Source organism: Stegostoma tigrinum, chromosome 29 (genome assembly GCF_030684315.1).
Source record: "Stegostoma tigrinum isolate sSteTig4 chromosome 29, sSteTig4.hap1, whole genome shotgun sequence".
Lineage (NCBI taxonomy): Eukaryota > Metazoa > Chordata > Chondrichthyes > Orectolobiformes > Stegostomatidae > Stegostoma > Stegostoma tigrinum.
This window is the reverse complement of record NC_081382.1, coordinates 6,998,467-7,022,000: the sequence shown is the minus strand read 5'-3', so window position 1 is coordinate 7,022,000 and position 23,534 is coordinate 6,998,467. Positions and strand designations below refer to the sequence as shown.

Here is a 23,534-nt window from a genome sequence, read left to right as displayed (position 1 = left end):
TCAGTCTTCCCTGGACTGACCTATCCCCTCCCTACCTCCCCACCTATACTCTCCTCTCCACCTATCTTCTTTTCTCTCCATCTTCGGTCCGCCTCCCTCTCTCTTCCTATTTATTCCAGAACCCTCTCCGATGAAGGGTCTTGGCCTGAAACGTCAGCTTTTGTGCTCCTGAGATGCTGCTTGGCCTGCTGTGTCCATCCAGCTCTACACTTTGTTATCATGGGTTTGGAAAGTGTTGTCTGAGGATCTTTGGTGAATTTCTACAGTGTATCTTGTAGATAGTACACAGTGCATCTTGAAGATAGTACACAGTGCTGCTACTGAGGGTCGTTGTTGGAGGGAGTGGATGCTTGTGGATGTGGTGCCAATCAAGCGAGCTGATTTGTCCAGGATGGTGTCAAGCTTCTTGAGTGTTGTTGGGGCTGCACTCATCCAGGCAAGTGGGCAGTATTCCATCACACTCCTGACTTGAGCCTTGTAGATGGTGGACAGGCTTTGAGGAGTCAGGAGGTGAGTTACTCACCACAGTATTCCTAGCCTCTGACCTGCTCTTGCAGCCAGTGTTTATGTAGTGAGTCCAGTTGAGTTTCTGGTCAATGGTAATCCCCAGGATGCTGATAGTGGAGGATTCAGAGATGGTACACATTGACTGCCAAGCAGTGGTGGCTAGATTGTCTCTTATTGGAGATGGTCATGGCCTGGCATTTGTGGGACACAAATGCCACTTGCCAGGTAAAGCCTGGGCATTGTCCAAATCTTGTTGCATTTGAACACTGACTGTTCAGTATATGATTCATCCTGAATGGTGCTGAACATTGTGCAGTCATCAGCAAACATCCCCACTTCTGATCTTGTGATGGAAGATCATTGAAGCAGCTGAAGATGGTTGAGCCTAGGACACTACCCTGAGGAACTCCTGCAGTGATGTCCTGGAGCTGAGATGACTGACCTCCAACAACTATGACCATCTTCCTGTGTGTCAGCTATGACTCCAACCACAGGTTTACCCTGTGCCCCCTGCCCCCGATACTGATTGATTCCAGGTTTTGCAAGGGCACCCTACTTTTGCTAGAGAGTTTAGAAGAACAAGAGACCTTATTGAAACATAAGATAATGAGGGAGCTTGACAGCGTAGATGAGGAGAGGTCAACCTCCCTTGCAGGACAGTCTAGGGCCAGATGGCATCATCCCAGAGTAAGGAGTCGCCCAATTAAGACAGAGATGCAGGGCAATTTCTCCTCTCAGAGGCGGTGAATCTGTGGAATATTTTATTCCAAGACAGCTGTCAAGACATGGTTATTAAATAAATACAAGGCAGGGATAGGCTTTTAATCAGTGAGGGAGTCAAGGACTATGGGGAAACAGACTATTTGTTAAACGGCCTACCTCTGCTCCTGTGCCTTACCGTCTTTTATATCGATGCCCTGTCCCTTCTGAATTGAGAGAACTGAGTTTCAGTAAAAACAAGTCAACCCTAAAATGCTGCAGTAAATGTTGGGCGCAAAGTGCCAGTGGGACATGCTGCCGGGTTCATTTGTTTGAGGTGCTAATTGACAGACTGCACACTTACCCCTAACTCTCTAACAGATTTTTAATTAAAAAAATGACTCAGGCAAGGAACAACAAAGGAATCATCTTTAATGGATATATAAGGCACATGGGCACAATATAAAGTGGATACTGAAAATACTTCATGTTACATACAGGTTTGATACAAGAAACTACTCTCATGTAAACTCCTCAATGATAAACGTCCATTCACTGCGTCAAAAGTTGAAGCTTGTGTTAATAACTCTGTCCTAGGCAAGCCCCTAAATGTATTTCTGCTCAGTTTGTAAAAGCTGTTGTAATAACCCGCACAGCAAAATCCATCAAACACCCCCAGAGTCTCCCAGCAAATATGCTAAGGCACCTGCTTGCAATTTCCTTTCTATCTAATTTTTTCCTCCCATTTTCTTTCCTTTCTCCGTATACTGGGAGAGTCTGGCTATTCAGCTGCAGTAGGCAATACTCCCACTGCAGGAATACAATGCAATAAGTGATCAGTTAATCAGATTTAGTTTGGGTGGAGGTGAGCTGGAGGGAGAAGATAATGTCAATCACTGCCCTTGGGAGAATATCCCATGCTTCAAGCTATGGTGTCTCTTCAATCCAACTGAACAGCAGCTTCAACAATGCTGCATTCCCAGCTCCATGCATTAGAGAGGAGTTTGACTACCTGACCACCCAGCTCCTATGAGATTGCTGTCAAGCTGATAAATGGCACTCTACTGTACACATTCTGGTAGCATGCCCAACTGGCATTTTTTTGTCTGCCAGCTTCAACTGTGTGTAATAAATAGCTTTGAAGGCATCCAATATGGACTCTAATTTGACAGCTCCCCTTTCACCCTGCTGAACCGTCCACCCTTCTTTGGTCACGAGGCATTGTGGCCAATGGTAGCTCAGTCCCCCAGCACCACCTGACATTGTGTTCCAATGATACACAATCAGGAACAGGCCCCACAATCATGTTGATGTGTGCTGTCCATTGACCATGTCACATTGCGTAGACAGACAGTGCTCACCTTCAGTAGACTGACTGGCTTCATGGACAAACATGTGGCTCCCGACCAACGTGTCAGGTGTCCTTCATGGGAGACCCCGAGGTTTCTCATTCTTGGCCCTTCTCCCCGGGTGAGCCACTGGGAGATGCCATGAAAAATGGATTTGAACAACAGGCACATCAAAGCTTCAATTAACACCCTAACAGACTGCCCATCGACAAACAGTGTAGGGGCTTTCCAAACAAAATTATACAGGGCTCATTAACAGAATATTAAAGAGAATTTAAAAAAAACTTAAGATAATAAACACTCAGTATTTCACAAGCCAATATTCCATAGTTAGAATTAACACATTCATCTCTTTTCATTCAAACTCAGGCAGTGATTCTAAGTAAGATTGTCCTCCCTGTTCAACATGGAGTCCAGGAGAGGTAGCGATTATACAACATACATTGCTAATTACATTAGAAGAGCTGAGATAGGCGTGACATTAACTGGAGTGATTTTTCCCCAGCCCCAATATATCCCACCCCCCCCGTCCCGAAACATCCCGCCACAAACGGGGCTGAGGATCCCACTTTCTCCTGGTTTTCTAATAAAGGGACTGACTGTACTGTTCCAGCTTCAGAATCAGAACTGTCCTTTCTCAGCATGAGAACCGGACTGAAGCTGTTCAAACACTGTTACGAAAGCTGCACAGCTGGATGTTACAGCTCAGAGCTTCAGCGCAGCTCAGTAAAGTCACCACACTGTGAAACACCAGTCACAAAACAGCATTTCGGACAGGATGTGAACAGGTAATATTTTTTACCCGTGTAAAGATTCTCTAATGGCACATTCATGCAGAGTTGTGTTTTGGTTTCTCGATGTTAAATTACAAGGGGCTTGTGCTGATTGCTCACAGCTCACATACTCCCAATAGCTATTCAGGTTGCAAAACTCTGTGATCTGAATGCATTTTTGATTCTGGCAGGAGCTGTGGCCAGCCTCATGTGGGAGGGGATTGATTCTATTTTCAAGGCACCAGACACCAGTTAATGATCATTAGTCTCTCTACTCTGTACAAATAAAGTTTCACGAATATTAAATATTGCATTGATTATTGCAACAAAAAAATCCTTCACCTGATCACAGGCAGGATGGCTACAGGAATGGACAAATTCTCAACGATTCTGCTTCATATGTCAACAGTCCTTCTGGCTTTTAGTATTGTCTGTGTATTGTTCACTCTGGTTAAGCTTTTAACCTGCTACAGGACTCCAATTACATGACAGGGAGGCACGATTTATGCAGTATTCAGATTGGGCACCCTTTCATCCTCCTTTGATGGAACTGGCAGGAGATGCTAGTAAAGGTTCATGTGTTCCTTTCAGTGGTTTTATCTCCAATATTTTAAAGAAAGCAACTAAAAACACATGAGAAATCACTGTTAAGATGCCCCAAGACTTTATCGAATTCAGGTTCCGGGGCAGCAGGTGAAATTTTTTTTTGTGTGGGATTTCTGCACTCACTCTCATCGCAGAATCAATCTCAGCTGACTGAAAGTAAACACGTTCTTCATACACTGAGCTGTATGTCCTGCAGACAACACAACTGCAACTTTAAAGAGATAAGGTGCATCTCTGGGAAAGCTGCAAGGAAAAGCCTGCTGCATTAGGGTTTCTAAATCATCAATTGGTGGCAGGTAGCGTAGAACGATGAAGAGAGATCTGTATGTCCCCAGTGATTCTTACTCTTCATTGTATCATCAAATACAGCTTCCAAATGGAGGTGGACTAAGGGAACAGGACTTATGTGCCACTCAGGTAGAGGGCCTGCGGCTGGTCAGTCAGCAGCAGGATACTGACCTGTGTTAGCTCATGACCTTCCTGTCGATTAAATTAAACATTTGGGCTGTAGACAAATGTGTGCACATACTAGGGAGCTGAAATACCAAAGACTGACAAGAGAGAGTGAGAGCGCGAGAGCGCCATAGAGGGGTTGAGAGGAGGGGAAGAATCCATACAGCATTGCTATTTTATTTATATATCCTGGCTGTGTTACAAGGTAACGTTCCTAACTTTCAGCACACTGATATTCTACAGAATGTTAAGACTATTTTACAGTAATCACTTGCTGAGCGATTACTCTACAGCTGTTAATCTGCCTTAGATGAGGACAGAACCAGAGTTTACGACACATTGATGCACAGTGATGCTGCCTTATAATTACATTGATCTCTTGTTTCCTTGGTTTATTTGAACCATGTAATGCATTCATGTTTGGCTTGAAGAGTACAAAGGAGTACATGGAGGGGTAGGGAGGAACCCAAGTTACCCAAACTGGATTTTGACATTCTGATGAGACTGACACAATTTAAAGGACAGGAAAATGCACCCAGTTTATATCAGAGTTGTAAGTACTGCATGTTGGAAAGTAGCTGTCACAATGCCATGCCCATTTTTACAGAACAGTCCAATTCTCCATACAACACACTCCTGGAAGGTGCCCAATGTGAATACAGCAGCGATCACAAAGGGATAAGTATCAAACCTGAGCTGCATTCAACATGTCCACAGGCTTCAATTTGTGAAAGGATATGCAAAAGAGTGGGAGAGAAGAGGAAAACAGGAAGATTTCTCCTTGTGCTTCACCCAGCATCTTTCTCCGATATTTAGTCTGAGGATTCAGAGGGTTTGAGAATGGTTAAAAATAAGAGGGAGCAGGAATGGCCTCTGACAGCTGTAGTACATTTGCTGCTTTAACCTTCACCCATTAGTCATGGACCACACTCACTCAGTTTACAGGTGTCCAAACCAGGAAAACTGGCAGAGATGTGAGGAAATCGCTTAGTAAACTGAGCCTCGAAGAGTAAGGGCACTATAGGGCAGATGGGAGACATCAACCAGGAGAATTGCAGAGGGTTGAGAGTTCTCTCTCGATCATAGAAACAATGTGCCTGGGAATAGCACTGTCAGCCAATGCAAATGTGGACAATTACATGCCAACATACAGCATGATGCAGGCATAGGCAGAGCCTGATACCAGAAAGTCCTTGCGGGTTGGGGTGGGAGGTATCCTGCCAAGTGTCCGTCTCCATGGTAACCATCAATCAGAACACTATGTCAATAAGCTGCAACAGATAAACTGGGTTCTGGAAATCTGAGAGTTCGGAATGCAGGGACTGAGGTATGCACTTTCTTTCAGCTAGGATCCACGCTGCTCATAGCTAGCTAACTGGAAGGAAATTAATCACTGGTAATGAACCAGGAGGGGTGGCAACAGAAGTTTAATTGTCAGCACAGTACTTGGGGCACAATACTTATGTGAAAATTCAGACAGGTCTGGAGTGGACAGCTTGTGCTTTGGGTAGGATGGGAGCAGTAGTTCAGAATTGAAAACCCACTCAGAAACAAAGAGAACAACTAGCTTTCCAGGAGCACGTTTTCTCAAAGATTGTGTGTAATGTGCAAGGCATTTCTCTTTGTTACCCTTCAACAATAAAAGAAGATGGGTGATCTACTTCAAGTGAGAAAGATCAGAGAAGTGTGAGAGGGCTGCCTCCTGCTGGTGGCCTGAAGAACCGTATTTAGGAGGAGGCCTGGTGACAGGTCCCCTGCTCCTTGTCCACTGCCCCTGCAGTTAAGGAGTGCACTGTTAGGCAACTATAAATGGCTGAACTTGGTTTAAAATGCACACATTCACTTTGGCAGAAACAAGGATGAAATGCTACACCATGGCATTGAAAGGACAACCGCGTGTGGATTTAAAGTGCTAAATGAGTCTGTAAAGACTTGCTTTTGGAACTTTTACTGATGGATGTGGGCAGGGGCAGGGGCAGGGGAGGTGGGGAGGAATGAGGTGTTTTAAAGTAGTCCTGGAGTAATTTAGATACAGACACACTATACATGTGACTTTTAAGGTGACAGTCTGAGAACAATTTCTGTACAATTTGGTTTACAAAACCAGATCTATAAGGCCTCGATTTCACACACTCCAACTACAAACAGAGTGGGGCAGGCAATTTTGCTGCAACTGCTTGGCCATAAACACCCTCCCTCCATCCTAGCCCCCACATATGAAATGGAAGAGAATGTCAAACATTGGAAAGTAAAACATGGGAAGGAACAGAGGACTGAACACTAATAAACACACAGCCTGCTAGGATACAGCCTGCAGAGGTTGGTACTTCATTCCATTAGGCCTCAGTGCTCTGAGCTCCAGAAGTGGAGTGCTTTTTCTTCAATTCACATTCTTCATCCTGTAACACATTTAAAACAAAAAGATTTAAACACATTACGCTGACAACCCATCTGCTAAATTTTTACTGTGCCTTTAAGCAATAGGCCTCACCATTGGTTGGGCCTAGTTGCCATGGCAACAATATCAAGGCTTCTGTTCTGCAAAGAATATCAAGATTAACCAGACACCCTTGAATGGAACTGTTGATCTCTTTGTTTATTTGAGTGCCACCCTGAATTTAGGCCATTCGATGCCTATTTTATGGACATTAATTAGCCTCCAAAGCCCGTATATGGTAGGCATGAGACACATACTCAATGAGTCAAAGTACCACCCAACATCAAACTGGTAAAGTTCCAAAGGTTAGTCTGTGGTGTGCATGCCTGGAACAGGTGCGTGCTTTCAAATGCAAAGGGACAAATGTTTGATGGCCTCAATGTGAAAAAGAGTTTACCTTCAGGGAAAACCCAATCACCTAATGAGCAATTCCTAAAGACTACATACAGCAATAAGCTTACTGAAACACTGCAGGACAGAACGTGTGTGTGTGTGTGTGTGTGTGTGTGTGTGTGAGTGAGAGAGAGAGTGAGTGTGAGCGTGTCTGTGAGCGTGTGTGTGTGAGAAAGTGAGAGTGTGTGAGAGAGAGTGTGTGCGTGTGAGAGAGAGTGTGTGTGTGAGAGAGTGGGAGTGAGCGTGAGTGAGTGTGAGTGTGAGTGAGAAAGAGAGAGTGAGAGCGTGTGAGTGTATAGAATGTTCAACAGGTTTATTTTAAATTACAAGCTTTTGGAGCGCTGCTCCTTCGTCAGGTGAACAAAGAGGCAATTCTCTGAAAGCTTGAGATTTTCAAATAAATCTGCTGGACTATAACCTGGTGTGTGATTTCTGACTTTGTCCACTCCAGTCCAACACCTGCACCTCCACATCATTCCTATTTTAATAAGCCGCGACAGCAACCATTCCCCACTGACATCCACACAACCCCCCAAACCTTGTACCCAAGAAATGCGGCTAGGTTTCTAGGTCTGAATGTGCACAATTATAAAATAGCTTTCCATTAAAATGCTGTTGGACATTCTCTTATGTGTGGATTGGAACTGGAAACAGATGACAATGCATTGCACAATCCCGTGTGTGATATAAATACGTTCAGACTCCCTCCTATAGTATAATTTGAAAAGCCTAAAGCACCTCTTAACCTGCGAACAAAGGAGATGGGGGTGGCTAGGAGGACCAGGCTAATAATCCGGGGAAATGTATCCACATCAGACCAATGGCTAACGGAATATAAGTCACCGTTAGTGAAGGAAATCTGCTGTACTTACCCAGCTCGACTTACATGTGACTCCAGACCCACAGCAATGTGGTTAATTCTTACATAGGAACAAAAACAAAGTTGGCGGAAAAGCTCAGCAGGTCTGGTAGCATCTGTGAAAGAAAAAACAGAGTTACCACTTCTCTGTTTTTTCCTTCACAGATGCTGCCAGACCTGCTGAGCTTTTCCACCAACTTTGTTTTCGTTCCTGATTTACAGCATCCTCAGTTCTTCCGGTTTTTATTTAGTGGTTAATTTTTAACTGCCCTGTGGAGCGGTCAGTTTCCCATTTCAGCTTCAGTAAGCCGCTCAGTTCAATGGCAATTGAGCAAAAATGCTGTTTGTCCCCGTACCACCCACAGCCTCTGAAAGAACTAAACGATGATAACATCCATAGGAATGTGGCTTTCAACACAGCAACACTTCACCAGTGTCCCACAGCTCATAAGTAGGCAACAGATCAAAGTAAATGGCTGATAGGGCAGTCAAAGAGGTGGGGTTAGAGACAACTTTGAGAAGATTAAGACAGAAGTCTTTCAAGAAGAATACTGTATTGCAGATCCTTTGCGAGTTATAAAGACAAATAACTCAGCATGTCACAGAGCTTATGTGTGAGCAGGCACAGAGTAAGACAGAAAAATAGGACAGCGGGAGGGTGAAGGATAAGGGAGGGAAGGAGAGACAAAATACACGATTGGATGATAGGAGAGTCCGGAAATGTCAGATTAGCACTCGGACTGCTGGAACTGAAACAAACAGGCAGTGAAATTGTTCAATTTGGAGTGACAGCAGGGAAAGGCACTGTTACAGTCATGAATGTAACAGCAAACAAGGTGAATGAGTGGTCCTGAGTAGGGGACTGGAACAAAGACATATTTCATGAATACAGACAGATAGTTTGCAGCTCATATCAGTTCCCATGGCAACCCCTTTTATACAGAGAAAGTGAGTGGAGTCAGAGAGGTTGCTTCAGAGACAGTAGGAACTGCAGATGCTAGAGAATCTGAGATAACAAGGTGTGGAGCTGGATGAACACAGCAGGCCAAGCAGCATCAGAGGAGCAGGAAGGTTGACGTTTCGGGCCTAGATCCCTCTTATGAAGATGCGTCTAGGTCAAAACGTCAGGTTTCCGGTGTGGTAGAAAGCCACATTTCCACATTGCTGACGATGAAAAGACAGATGACATTGCAAGTAGCATAAATGGAAATAAAATATTACAAAGACATATCATGAATGAAATTTACAAAGATGTGATAAATGGACTTCAATGTGGGCTAACTTGAATTCAGAACAGGATGCTATCTAAGTAGTGAAAAACTGATCATGGACACAGTCCAAAGTGACTTGGAGCCAAGTCATGAGATACATGAGAAAATGTCACTTAAAATGTCATGAGAAAATACAGAAAAGAATCAAAAAGCCTCAATACAAGACTTAAGAAACCATGATACAACATACAAAATCTCGGCTGCAGCACACCTCCATAGAACATAGAACCCCTACAGGTGGAAACGGGCCCTTCGGCCCAAGAAGTTCACACCAATCCACAGAGCATCCCACCCAGTCCCATCCCCCTATAACTCACCTAACCTACACATTCCTGAACACTATGGACAATTTAGCATAGCCAATCCATCTGCCCTGCATATCTTTGGACTGCGGGAGGAAACCGGAACACCTGGAGGAAACCCACGCAGATGTGGGGAGAATGTGCAAACTCCACACAGACAGTCATCCAAGGTAGAATCGAACCTGGGTCGCTGGCGCTGAGGCAGCAGTGCTAACCACTGAGCCACCGTGCTGCCCCAAAGGCTTGTGGCCTCTAGACACCAAACTTTAGGAATGATATATTGAGTTCAGAGGGGCTGAAACAGAGGTTTACCAAACAATATTGATTTCCAAGCGTCAACAGCAGCTCAGTTGGTGGTATTCTCAGATGTTTTATATAGCAGGACTTGATCCCAAAAATCAGGGCTGATAGTGCAGTACGGAGGGAGTGCTGATTGTTGGAGATGCACTCTTTTGAGTGGGATAAGACACTGCGGTCTGGTCTACCCTCTCAGGCAGATGTAAACAATCAAAGGCAATATTTTAAAGGGTAGGGAGTTATCTCTGGTGACCTAGCTAACACTTATCCCACAACCAACGTCACAAAAATAGGTTATTTGGTTATCACCACATTGCTGCACACAAATTGTTGCCATGTCTCCAATATCACACCGATGGGTCCTCTGCAAAGGTCCTTCAGTGGCTGTAAGCACATTGGGGTAGCGAGTGGTCATGAAAGGTTCTACATAAAAGCAGTTCTTATCTTTTTGTCAATTTGAAGAAGAGAATACACAGACTAGAATTGTACATTCTGACATTCAAGACAGTTAAAAGGTGATTTGGTTAAACTTTCCAATATACTAAGGGCAACTGTGAAAGTAAATAGAGAAACTATTTTTACTGGTTGGGGTGTCTAGGACATTTTAAAAATTACAGCCAGTCCTTAAGGGAATAAAATTAGGAAACACGGTAGAGGTTTGGAACTTTACGTAAATGGTAAGTGATGCTCGATTAATTGTTAATTTTAAATAAGAGATTAATAGATTTTCCAAATTTACTAACATATATGGGACAAACCAGTTAAGTCACAGTTCAGCTATGATCTCACTCAATGGCAAATGAAATAGGTTCGGTGTGTTAAATGGTCTACACCTATTCCTGTGTTCCTGTAGCACAGATGGAGGCCATTTGGTCCATTATGTATGCACAAGTAATTTTTAAAAATATCTAATTAACGCTCATGCTCATGTTCCATACCCATTGCCCTGCAAATTTATCCCTTTCAAATATATATCCAATTTCCTTTTGAAAGTCACCACTGGATCTCCCTTCAGGCAGTACATTGCAAGTGGATACAGGTCAATGTGTAAAGAACGTGACAATCCCCGCATCAGGCCAATACCCAGGAACTGAACTCAATTATCCAGCTGAAGCCCAGAAATATTTTGTAAAAAAAAAAATTTATCAAGGTTTAGCATTATTTCCTGTTAACACACAATGCCCGTTTCTTAAGCTAACAATCCTGCAGCAGATTTCTCAACCTGTTCTGCAACTTCTAAAGATTTGTTCATGATTATTTCTAGGAAGTTTTGTGCCTGTTCCCCTTTAAAGTTTTCATTTAACTGGCATTGCTTCACCACATCCTTCCTACCAGAATGAATCACTTCACACTTCTCTGTGTTAAATTTCATCTGCCCCTTTCGTCGGTCTGTCTACATCCTCCTGAAATCTGTTACAATCCTTCTTGTTGCATTTATTTCCACCGAGTCATCGGTAAGCTTTGAAATGATACCTCTGTGTATTCAAGGCCAGGTCATTACTATAGATCAAAGACAGCAGAAGCCTGAACACTGAGCCCTGGAGGATACCACTGTACACTGCCGTCTCATCTGAAGAACAATGGCACTACTCTTTGCTGACTGCGTCTTAGCTAATTTTATATTCATGCCGCCACTGTACCTTTAATCGAATCTCGACTTTAATATCCTGTTACCCACATCCAAACAAAAAAACTTTTGATTTCAGCCTTGAAAGATCCAATTATCTCAGCATCCATTGCCCCTCTGATATGCTTTTATTATCCAGTGAGTCAGCGTGGGCTTCCACCTCCTCTATATTTCTCTTAGTCCTTTCTGTAAGCATCTGAGCCCACACTGAAATATGTTTTTCTTTATTCATTCACGAGATGAGGGCGTCGCTGACCAGGCAGCATTTATTGCTGTTCCTATTTGCCCAGAGGGCAGTTAAGTGTCAACCACATTGCTGTGGGTCTGGAGTCACATGTAGGCCAGACCAGGTAAGTTTCCTTCCTGAAAGGACATTAAGTGAAGCATATGTTGTTTTTTACCCCTGACAATCAACCAACATCTTCTAATTATCAGACACTTAATTCCAGATTTTTAAAATATTTCAAGATCTGCTGTGATGGAATTTGAGCCCGGGTCCCCAAAACATTACCTGGGTCTCTGGATTAACAGTCAAGTGATAATGCCTCTAGGCCATCAACTTCGCCCATTTCTTGACTCTCAAATGCAACCCTCTCAATAAAGTAAACTGCCCAAGGCACTTCACAGGACAGTCAACAGACACTGAGCTACTGAAGAAATTATTAAGACTAACATCATGGTCAAAGATGTACGTTTTAAGGAGAATTACAAGTTAAGAGAGTAGGGCTAAGGCAGGGAATTCCAGGATTTAATGTCACCGAGACTGAAGTATTGCCATTAATGGTTAAAGTTTAAACCTGAGGATGAGGAGGAAGTCAGATTGCGAGAAACCTCAGAGATGGTTATGGAACTGGTGGATCACAGTATTGTTCTGGTTTGTTTCTCACTTTTCCATCTGCTCCCAATAAAATTATTTCTTTCTTTTTGCATACAAGTGAATCACTGGAACAGACAGACGAGTTTAACATCTTAGCTGGAAGACAGCATTCATTCAGCTCTACACTGGGGTGTCAGTCTTGATTACCTCTCCAAATGTTGGAATTGGGTTTGAACCAACAAGCCTCTGACTCAGAGCTAAGAGAACTACCAACTGATGCAAGCCGATAGGTAAAAGCTAGAGCTGGTCTGACTTATTTGTGCAACGGAGATACTTCAAGTCTATTATGTCCCCGTCAAACTGAACAGGCTTTCAAGAGCTCTGGCAATTAATGACCTGTCATGCTCAGTCTTCTTCCTTTCATTTTCAAGAGGCAGTTTTAGATCAGATTCCTATTATTAACTCAACTGTTGCTTTAGCCAGTCTCATCTTAAAGGCACCTCTCTGGCCATTAGCTGTTAAATGGCGGATCACTTCACGAGATTTCTTGGTGTGCGGCATTGGTGTGATGAAGATGTTAATTGGATTTAAGAGATTAGATGAGGATTTGACCAACAAAGGGGTCATAATCTTAGTGTCAGAGTCAGGTTGTTAGGGGGATGGTTGAAGAGGGCAGGGTGTGTGGAGATTAGGAAACACATTTTCACACAGAGACTAGTACAGAAATCTAGAACCTCTCGCCAAAAACACCAGCTTTCAAGGCTGAGATAAATAGATTCTTGTTCGGTGAAGATATCAAGGGACAGGCAAAGGGTAAGCTATCAGCCTGCAAATCTTAGTCTATTACTCACTGCAGCTGTTTTGAAACCAGGAGTGCTGTTTGTGCAGCGAATGTAAACAGTAAAAACAAAAACAACTTAACTAGTGATAAATAAATTCAAGATACACAGCAGGTTTGTCAGTGCATTGAGTTTAAAATGAACCACATTCTTCCATTTTCCTTCTTCAGACACTGAAGGGACCTACTGTGTGCTTGCAGCATCCTCAATCTCTCACCAATACTGAAAACTCCTTACACTGTTAGAGATCTCATCTTCATTCTGCTCACTGGGGACACCATCAAAGTCATCCCTCTCAGTGTCAAAAGCATCTTCCTCATAGTCAGTCTGATAGTCGGACTCATCTGTGAAACAGACAGTAAATGTTAAGTTAAAGACTGAGTAAGTGGTGGTGTACAGTTAGCACAGTATCTGGAATAAGCGGTTTATTTTCCACACAGACTGCAAATACCAAAGCTAATTCACAATGGGGAAATGTAACACTCATGAATTTCACACCAATTGGTAAAGCTGTGACTCATACTGCTCTGTAAATCACTTGCTGACCTTGACAGCAGGTATCAGACTCTACATTTGTGGGCTAGCTCCAAAAAAAACACAAGTCATTGTTTCATCGAGAGAAGAATCCTCTCTTTTTGTCAATTTACAACACCCTGCAGTTAAAGACATGAACACTTGCTTGAACAGATACCTAAAACCCTCTAGTACCTGTTGTTGTTCTTCATATGGGAGCCTAGGCACCAAGCATTGACAAGTTTTTTGACTATGGGAGTCATCACTGCTGATTCTTGATGGTCTAACAGATTTCCCAGAAAGGATCACTGGATATGAAGAATCATGGAGGGATTAGGATTCAATATGTGTCTCCATATATCCTCATGAAACTTTCAATAGATGGATAATTGATATTACTTGTTTTTTTTAAAATCAACAGTCTCTGAAGTTCAGTGAATCCTTCAAATTGGTAGTAAAGGAAAAAGAGAGGTGGGCAACCAGCAATGGGGAGATGGTGTTAACCAGGGCAGGAAATGAAGTAAATAAAATTAGGTGGTGTGAGGGAAGGGCTACACTGCATCACATTACTTCTTGGGCACTGGTACACTGTGTGAAGCAGCCTCTACATGACACGCCATTACTTACCATCCACAACCAGCAACTTTGCAGGTTCGATTCTAGACACGATTTCAGCCAGGTCAGTGAAGGAGGCATTTGGACAGGTAACCTATTGAAAGGGAACACGAACATTACACAGGGCAGGTAAGAAAGGGAACATTGGTTTTTAGTCATTGTGCTGACTAAGTGGCAGTAACAGAAGCAATGAAACATGAAGTGAGTCCGAATGGGACAGAACCGTCATGGGTAGTCAAATCCAGACTGCTAATAATCCCTTCTGTTAAACCACCGTCTAACTTGCACAGCCCGTGGTTACTGCAGATTCTCAAATGCTTTTTTTGTCTCTCGCACCAACAATCTTGAAACTCCCAGAAATAACGTGTATTTATATAACTCCTCTAATATTGTACAATATCCCATGGTACTTAAACACAAGACATCAAACTAGAAAAGGAGACATGACAACCCGTGACAAGAAAGCTTAGTCAAATGGCTGGGCTTTAAGAGGAGTTATCCCAAGTGTCATGGCCAATATTAATCCCTCAGTTAACCTCTCCACGGTCCTGGTTCAGCAAAATTGACTTCCAGGAAATACTAGTAGCCCTCTATGACTTTCAGAATTACCGCATTCTCTCAAGGGCTCTGTTCCATCTCAGAAGATCACAAAGCTGATAGAGTTTTTAAAAATTCTTACACTGGTAAGGCCAACATCTGTTTTCCGTCCCTTGAAATGAGGGGCTCTTGAAGCACTCTCGGGATAGACAAGAGCCAAGCATATTGCTGTTTGGAATCACATTTTGGCCAGACCAGGTAAGGATGACAGATTTTCCTCCCTAAAGGAAATGAGAGGAACCAGGCTGGATTTTTCAAACATTAAACAACAATATCCCAAATGGACTGAATGGGTCCCCATGAGGAGGGAGCCTGATTGTGACCAATCCCGCACATACAGAAGGCTCAGAGGCTGCAGCCCTGGGGAGGGACTCAATCAGGTGAATATCAGGTAAACACACAGGTCCTCCATCCCAGGGGCCACATTTCCTGTTCGCGTGCAATTTGTAAACACCCTGGGAACTGTCAGCAGTCCCAGGGCTGCAGTGTTGCTAATATCCAGGGCTGTCCTGGAGTCTCCAATAATTGGAGGCTAGAAACAGCGTGGGAGCATCAATAAAAACATTCAAATCATTTGAACACTCTTTCTTAGTCACAAAATATTGAAGATTGAAGACTGAATAGGAAAAGAAATGCTGGCTGACTTGGGATAGATTGTCTGGGTCCATCTCATCTTTCTTTACGTGAAAAGCCTGTTTAATAAGTGGAATTCCACAATGCCAGGATTAAACTGAAGTTCTATTTTAACCAGCCACACATAGCTAAGGTATGGATTGTGGAGATCCCTCGGTTGAGGAGTAATCATCGGAATCAAAATACTGGTCCAGTGACGGATAATTTTAAGTTTCATACAAATTCTAATTTTCCTTTCTGGTTTGTGTGTGTTGTGGCTGTAATTGATGGTGCAGGTAGACTCTCCAACACTGGAGCATATACCAAAACACACAGGTATTACCTGAGATTTGTGAATATTATTCTGCCCCCTACAGACTTGGGGCTGCAGTACAGATGCTCCATCTCTGTATTCGCTGTCGCCATTAGACAGATCAGAGTAAATGAGCTGAGGTTCACAAGCCATTTCTTAAAACCTTAGAAAGTGATTTAAACAATCTCAATCTTATAACTGGCAAAAATGCAGAGGGGGCAACAGAAAAGGTTTTATTTTACACAAAGTTGCCATGATCTTGAACGCACTGTAACATAAATGGAGATGATGCAACTTCAATGATAGTTTTCAAAAATGAGCTGGATCTACCTTTGAACAGGAAACACGCTCAGGACAGTAGGAAAAGGGCAAGGGAATGGGATTAGTTAGACAGATCTCTCAAAAGGCCAGCATAGGCACGATGGGTTGGATGGTCTCCTGTGTCAAGAGATTTGAAGCTTTACATCTTTCTGAATTTCTGCTATTTGAAGGAGGGATTTGAACTCATGTCACAGACAATACTGCCTGCTTGCTTCTCCAGGTTAAATCAGAGGATGGATGGGTGGGTGGGTGAATGGGCTTTCTGCACCTTCGCTGACTCATGCCTTGAAGGGCAAGAGTGTGCGGTTCACCCGCAAGGTCCCAGTCCCTGGGACACTGAACAAAATCGGTCTGTTCTAACAGCTCGACAGGGAAATAATGGAAGCTATAACAAAATTAGATGCAGTTTAAGATTCCCTCTGTCTTTTCAAATGTTTAGGAATAATCCAGCAGAACATGCTTGAGCCTCCACAAACCATCCTCTTCATTTAGCTTGTCAGAAAGCTAGAGATCTGCCTTCAATGGTGGCCAAAAGTAGACAGCAGGTCACCACTGAAGTGATGAGCAACAGCATAAATGATTCCATGGGGCAAAGGTTCAAAAGAATACTACAGGGGAGACTTGCTACAGAGGGAAACCCTAATCTTACAACTCAGTTAGCAGTAGTGAGACTGGGTCTTTGGCAAAACTGGTTCAATCCTACAGCAAATTCGGTAACATTATATAAACAATAGCTGCCCTGACAGGAGACCTGAAAGGGAGGTTTGTGTCAAGTTTTCAATTGCCGCGCTGCTGTGAATACACCGGGCTTGGCTCCTGGCAGAACACAGTAATTAGCAGCACTTCCAAAATGGAGTTGTTCAGCAGCAGGATCACCTTGACAATTATTGCGTCTCAACTTTTAGTGGCTTCCATTGTCCTAGCTGTTTTCTACAGCTCAGAGACGGGAATCTGACAAATGTTTTCCTTCTCTGTTGCCCCCTTTTTTTGCCCTCCCACCTGCTACAGTTTGGTTTAGATCCTAGCCAGTCCATACTCACTGGCTTACCTCACAGGCAGAACAAAAAAAACAGGTAACACCACCAAATTATTACCAAAGTGTGAAAGAAAGAAAAATTTTGTATTTCCCTTGGCCCCATCAGGACCTCAGGATGTCCCACAATCCTTCACAGCCAACCAAGTACTGTTTGAAGTTTAGTTACTGTTGTAATGTAGGAAACACTGCAGTCAATTTACATACAAGATCCCATAAGCAACAATAATTTTGTGGCTAGTTATTAATGATCTAGACCTTGACATGCAGGAGACAATTTCCAAGTGTGCAGGTGATACAAAACATGGGACCATTGTAAACTGTGAGGAGGCCAGCGCAGAACTTTAAAAGGACAGAGACCAAGTTGGTGGAGTGGGCAGACAAGTGCAGCTGAAGTTTAATGAGAAGTCAGAGGTCATAGAGTCATGAGTCATACAGCACAGAAAGAAACCATTCAGGCCAACCAGTCCGTGCCGAGCATAATCCCAAACTAAACTAGTCTCACCTACCCGCCCCTGGCTCATATTCCTCCAAACTTTTCCTATTCATGTATCTATCTAAATGTCTTTCAAAGTAATTGTACCACATCCACCATCTTCCTCTGTGTTAAAAAAATTGCCCCTCTAGTCTTGTTTAAATCTCACCTCACTCTAAAAATGTGCCCTCTAGTCTTCTTTAAATCTCTCCTCACTCTAAAAATGTGCCCTCTAGTCTTGTTTAAATCTCTCCTCACACTAAAAATGTGCCCTCTAGTCTTGTTTAAATCTCTCCTCACTCTAAAAATGTGCCCTCTAGTCTTGTTTAAATCTCTCCTCACTCTAAAAATGTGCCCTCTAGTCTTGTTTAAATCTCTCCTCACTCTAAAAATGTGCCCTCTAGTCTTCTTTAAATCTCTCCTCACTCTAAAAATGTGCCCTCTAGTCTTGGAATCCCCCAGCCTAGGGAAACAACTACTATTACCCCTACCTATACCCCTCATTACTTTATAAACTTTGATAAGGTTGCCTCTCATCTCCTGTGCTCCAAAAAAAATAAGTTCCAGCCTATCCAGCCTTTCTTTACCTGGTAGGAAGGATAGACAGTTCAGTGGGTACAACACTTAATAGAGTAGTAGAGGACCTGAGTACACTGGCACAGTGATTATTGAAGGTGCCAGTTCAGATGAAGACAGCAGTTAATAAACCACACAGTATCCTGGGCTTTATCAGTGGGGGCATTGAGTACAAGTCCAAGAAGGTGATATTGAACTTGGACTAGACCTCAGTCGGAGTAATACATACATTTTATATATATATATACATATATATAAAAAACAATGTTATACCAGAGAATATGGATTCTTTTACTTGAGATGTTACACTGAGGTATCATCTGCTCTCTTAAGTGCGAATAAGATCCCCAATGACCTGTCACAGCGAATAATGTTGTGTCAGCCAACATCACTACAACTGATTCCCAGGCATTTTCACAATGCTGCTACCGAGTCTTTGCTGTGCACATATTGACTGTTACAATTGCATCACAAACTGACTGCATTTCAAATGCTCTTCATTGGCTCGAAAGCACTTTGGGACATGTTTAAACCACAAAAGGTACTACATTACGGCAAGTTTTTTTATCTATTGCAAATACTTAACCGGCTCCTGATCTCCACCCAAACACATAACACCTCATTCTATCTCTCTTCCTGTGCCTTTTGTCTTTTTTTTCATTTGTTATCTTCTAACCCTGTATGAATCTATAACTAAAACATCTCTCCAAGGATGCTACTCAACGTCTACAGTGCATTCCCTTTCTGTTTCTAAAACTATGCTCTCTGCTACAGCAATTATGAATGAGGGACTTAAAATTAAAGCTTGGCCAGTCAACAGCAACTCATGTTTATTTGGGGAATAGGAAACTGTTGTGAAATCTGACTCTCTCTCCCCTAGAAGGTTTAAGGTGCTAGGAAGATTGGAGGCTTTGAGATAAAGATGATTAGATTTATGCCTGGTCCAGATTATCAAGGATATGAAGATCAGCTAGAGAAGTGAAATGAAAGGACTGGTCAGCTACAGTGTATTTGAAAGATGAAACAGGCCCAAGGGTGTGAATAGCTTACACAGATTCCTAATGTGCTTTACACTGTTGTTCATGAGCCCTGAGGTAGGAAGTAGGATTTATATAAATTCAGCAATTTTTAAATATTAGTATCTCCAATCCAGGGCAGACAATGTTTTTGAGATAACAAGGTGTAGAGCTGGATGAACAAAGCAGGCCAAGCAGCAGAGGAGCAGGAAGGCTGCCGTTTCGGGCCTAGACCCTGCTTCAGAAATCTGCTCCTCTGATGCTGCTTTGCCTTGTGTGTTCATCCAGCTCTACATCTTGTTATCTCAGATTCTCCAGCATCTGCAGTTCCTACTATCTCTCAGGCAATGTTTTTGTTTTCTTCATCTTCCTGAAAATAGAAATTGTGTTGGAAAGACAAAATAAATCACATACATTATTCACCATGCAGGTGATACCTCGCCAATGCACATGTGGACTGACTGGAGGGGCACAGTCCAGGGCTGGAAACTGTACTTCACTGTAACGGATTGTCTCAATGGTTGTGTTGCACAGCAGAAACTGATAACTTGGGCAAGACCCCAGATAGTGGCAGGCACCAGCTGGTGAACCACCCGTTGCATTGCTATGGGTCAGCTGTGACCACGTTTTCCTCAGGTGTCAATCATTTTGGGAAGTTGTTCAAGTCTGTGGTGTGCTATTGTCTAAGTCAATGTTAATCTTCTATTTGTCCCTCTTACTCTTCACATTTGAATCTCAGAATCTCTACGCTGTCGAAACAGGGCCTTTTCCCCAATAAGTCCACACCACCCCCCTGAAGAGCATCCCACCCAGACGCATCCCTATAACCCCCTAATCTACACATCCCTGAGCACAACAGGCCATTTAGCACCGTGAATCCACCTAGCCTGCAAATCTTTGGACTGTGGGAGGGTACCCACACAGACATGGGGAGAATGTGCAAACTCCACACAGCAGTTGCCCGAGGGTGGAATCGAACCCTGGTCCCTGATGTTGTGAGGCAGCAGTGTTAACCACTGAGCCACCGTGCCGCCCTTGCCATTTGAGTATGGACATATTAAATACAAACAGCACAAGGAACAGTGCAAGTGGATCCAGAAATAGTACTTTGGGTGTTTTACCCAGAGTGCAGATGAGACAGAGACACTAAGATTTTCCTTCTATGAGCAGTGTTGGGGATGCCTCCTGTTGTGTACAGCAGAGATGGCTAACTGCTCTGAAGCCTAATTCAGACTCTACCACTCATGAGGCTGGTGGTGTTTGAAGGAACAGGGAGAAGAGTTGCCTAGCAAACCATATATAGCTTCTGCTGCAGCCTTATGCAGCCTCTGCATGATCCCATCAAAATCTCAAAGTTCCCAAACGCTCCTTCCCTGTTGGATTTTCGTGGGCTAGGGATTCCTGACAATCAGTAGGGATGCTGGATCCCTTCGCCAATGCTTTGAGAATGTCCTCAAAAGAATACCTCCGTCTTCCTGGAAGTCTCTTGAAAGACAAAGTTTGAAGTAGACCAGTTGCTCTGCGAGTCCATTGTCAGGTACGTGAGCAACATAAGCTGGTCATGAACTGGATTACTGTCCCACATTAGCTTGGGAAAGGATGCAGGCATTCTACCACCTATGCTGCTACCAATTTTGAAGAAATTTACAGAGACAGCCTTGATGATATTTATCCAATGGTTTGAGTTGTCAGCTGTAAATTGTCCAAGTCTCTGAAGCATATCGGACCTTGGAATATACAGACAAGGAGTAGCAGTGTGCTAAGTGTTCCCTCAAAACTATTCCTCTATGCAGTAAGACAATGGCAGATCTGATAAAATTGCAGCTGATCCAGTCATGCGAACATGAAAATTACTGCTGCCCAGTAGGACATGACCATAAGTCTTGGGTTAGAGGTCCCTTCCAAGGCTGATCAGTGAAATTCAGGAATATCTTTTAGGAGAATCCTGTCTTTCCGATCCTATGACGGATTATTGGACACCCTTCCCCTTCAATGTCCATGGCAACATGATTCACATGGGCCTTGTAGTCAGGTGCAAACAAAAACTAGCTATCCTTTAGACACCAGCTCTATTCCATCTTGGAATGGATTATTAAAGGCATGAGCAGCTCCTTCTTTAGAAAACAACCTGGACTCCAGTTAATCTTTAACAATCTAACCAGGTTTGCTGTGAGCAGAATGCACAACAGGTACACATGACATCCTTCATTTCCCCCATTTTACACTTTAATAAAATATGGTCCCAAAATATAACAAGCTTAGACAACTTTGCATTTGTAGCAGTCTTTCTTTGTTGCCAGAAGGCCCTACTAAGAGGAAAGCAGTGAGAATTTTCCAGAACTTCTTGTTCTGCGGGAGCAGGTTGGAAATGGAACTTTAGATTTCCAAATGTTTCTTATGCTTCAAATGATTCGGGAGTTTAATTTCTAATTGATCACAACATAAGCATACCTACATATTGAAGACCAACAACTGTAAGTTTGAGTGACCTTAATTTTGGAGTGCAAAAACAGTTTTTTAAATCTAGCCTGCAAGCTATCCTCATTCCTGTGGAGAGCTCTCTGTTTCATAGAATCATAGAATCCATATAGTGTGGAAGCAGGCCATTCAGCCCGTTGAGTCTACCATGTCCCTTCAAAGAGCATCCCACCCAGACCTACCCAATCCCTGTAACCCTGCATTTCCCATGGCTAATGCACCTCGACCTCACATTCTTGGACACTATGGGTTGTTTAGCATGGATCAATCCATCTAAGTTGCACATTTTTGGACTATGGGAGGAAACTGGAGCACCTGGAGGATACCCACACAGATACAGGGAGCACATGTATACTCCACACAGACACTCGTCCGAGCGTGGGATCGAACTTGGGGGCTTCCTGGCACTGTGAGGCTGTTCTGCTAACCACTGAGCCAACATGCTGCCTCATATCTTTAATCAAAGAGATGTGCACAAGCTCTAATAGCCACATGCCCAAACCAACCTGATCAAAAGAGTGAAGGAATGTTTGTGTAACTCACATTGTGACATAATTGCTATACTAATCAATGCCTTATTAGGTTGCTGCCAACAAACTGGCACCTAAACAGAAGTCTTATTGCCAGAGAAAATTAACATGAAGGGCTTCAAGGATCACACAAGTCTCCAGCAGCTCTCAGACAATCTCTTGGCTCCTAGCAAACAGAAGTTACTGCATATCCATCCATCAAGATGTCCCAAGGAAATCAGTTGCATTTATGGAGTAGCCATCAAAAATCAATGGGAGCCTGATATCAGCTGCAGGCTACTCAGTGACCCACAGTTCACAGAACCAGAGAAAGGGTAGGACCTATGAAGGACCAAAGTCACAATCTGTACATGGAGCTGGAAGACATAGCTAAAGTTTTTAAATGAGTACTTTGCATCTGCATTGACTGCAAAGAAGGATAACGTAAGTATAGAAATCCAGGAGATAAATACATGCTATACTTAAGCAAATTAGCATTGAGAGGGAGGTGGTATTAGTGGTTTCAGCAGTGGATATATTGTCAGGCTTTTGTTGGAGGCAAGGGGGGAAATTGCAGGGGTTCTGATATTTATTTTCAAATTCTCTGTCCACAGGAGAGCTGACTGGAGAACAGCAAACATGGTAACGTTGTTCAAGAAGAGTGGTAGAGATAAACTGGGAAAGTACAGGCCAGTGAGTCCAACATTTGGTATGGAAACTATTGGAAAAAAATCTGAGGGACTGTATTCATCACCACGTGGAGAGGCATGGATTCACCAAACATAGTCACCATGGTTTTGTCTAACAAATGTGGTTAAGATTTTTCTCGGAGGTGACAGGGTCTGTAGGCAAGTATAGCGCAGTTAATGTAGTGTACATTAACTTCTGCAAGGCTTTTGACAAGGTTTTGCCTGACAGACTGGTTACACAGCTTGCAGGCTATGGGATTAGGGTAATTTGAAAAACTGGATCCAAAATTGGCTTAAATGGAGGAGGCAGAGGGTGATGGTGCAAGGGTCATTTTGTAACCAGAAGTCTGAATCCAAGTCGCATAGCACAGGATTTGATGCTGGGTTTCATTTTGCTTCCTCCATTAATAATCAGACACGAATATAGGAGGTATGATCAGTAAGTTCACAGATGACATGAAAATTCGTGTGCAAATAGGAGGAAAGCCTTGGTCCACAGGACAATGAAGATGGGCTTGTTTGAAGGCTGAGCAGCACACGTTGAATAGTAGGCCCTCA

General features: G+C 43.1%; 1 protein-coding gene across 2 annotated transcripts in view; it reads right to left on the bottom strand.

Annotated features, from left to right (window-relative positions):
• Positions 1 to 1,621: 1,621 nt before the first annotated feature.
• The window catches only part of pnpla7b (patatin-like phospholipase domain containing 7b), a 322,850-nt gene continuing 300,937 nt past the window's right edge, over positions 1,622 to 23,534 (bottom strand). For both annotated transcript variants that reach the window (XM_048558715.2, XM_048558716.2), the window contains 3 exons: positions 14,370 to 14,451; positions 13,467 to 13,573; positions 1,622 to 6,786 (listed from right to left, as the gene is read on the bottom strand). In XM_048558715.2, the coding sequence (XP_048414672.1) occupies positions 6,724 to 6,786; positions 13,467 to 13,573; positions 14,370 to 14,451 (252 nt within the window). In that variant the 3' untranslated portion in view covers positions 1,622 to 6,723. The remainder of the gene's footprint in view (positions 6,787 to 13,466; positions 13,574 to 14,369; positions 14,452 to 23,534) is intronic.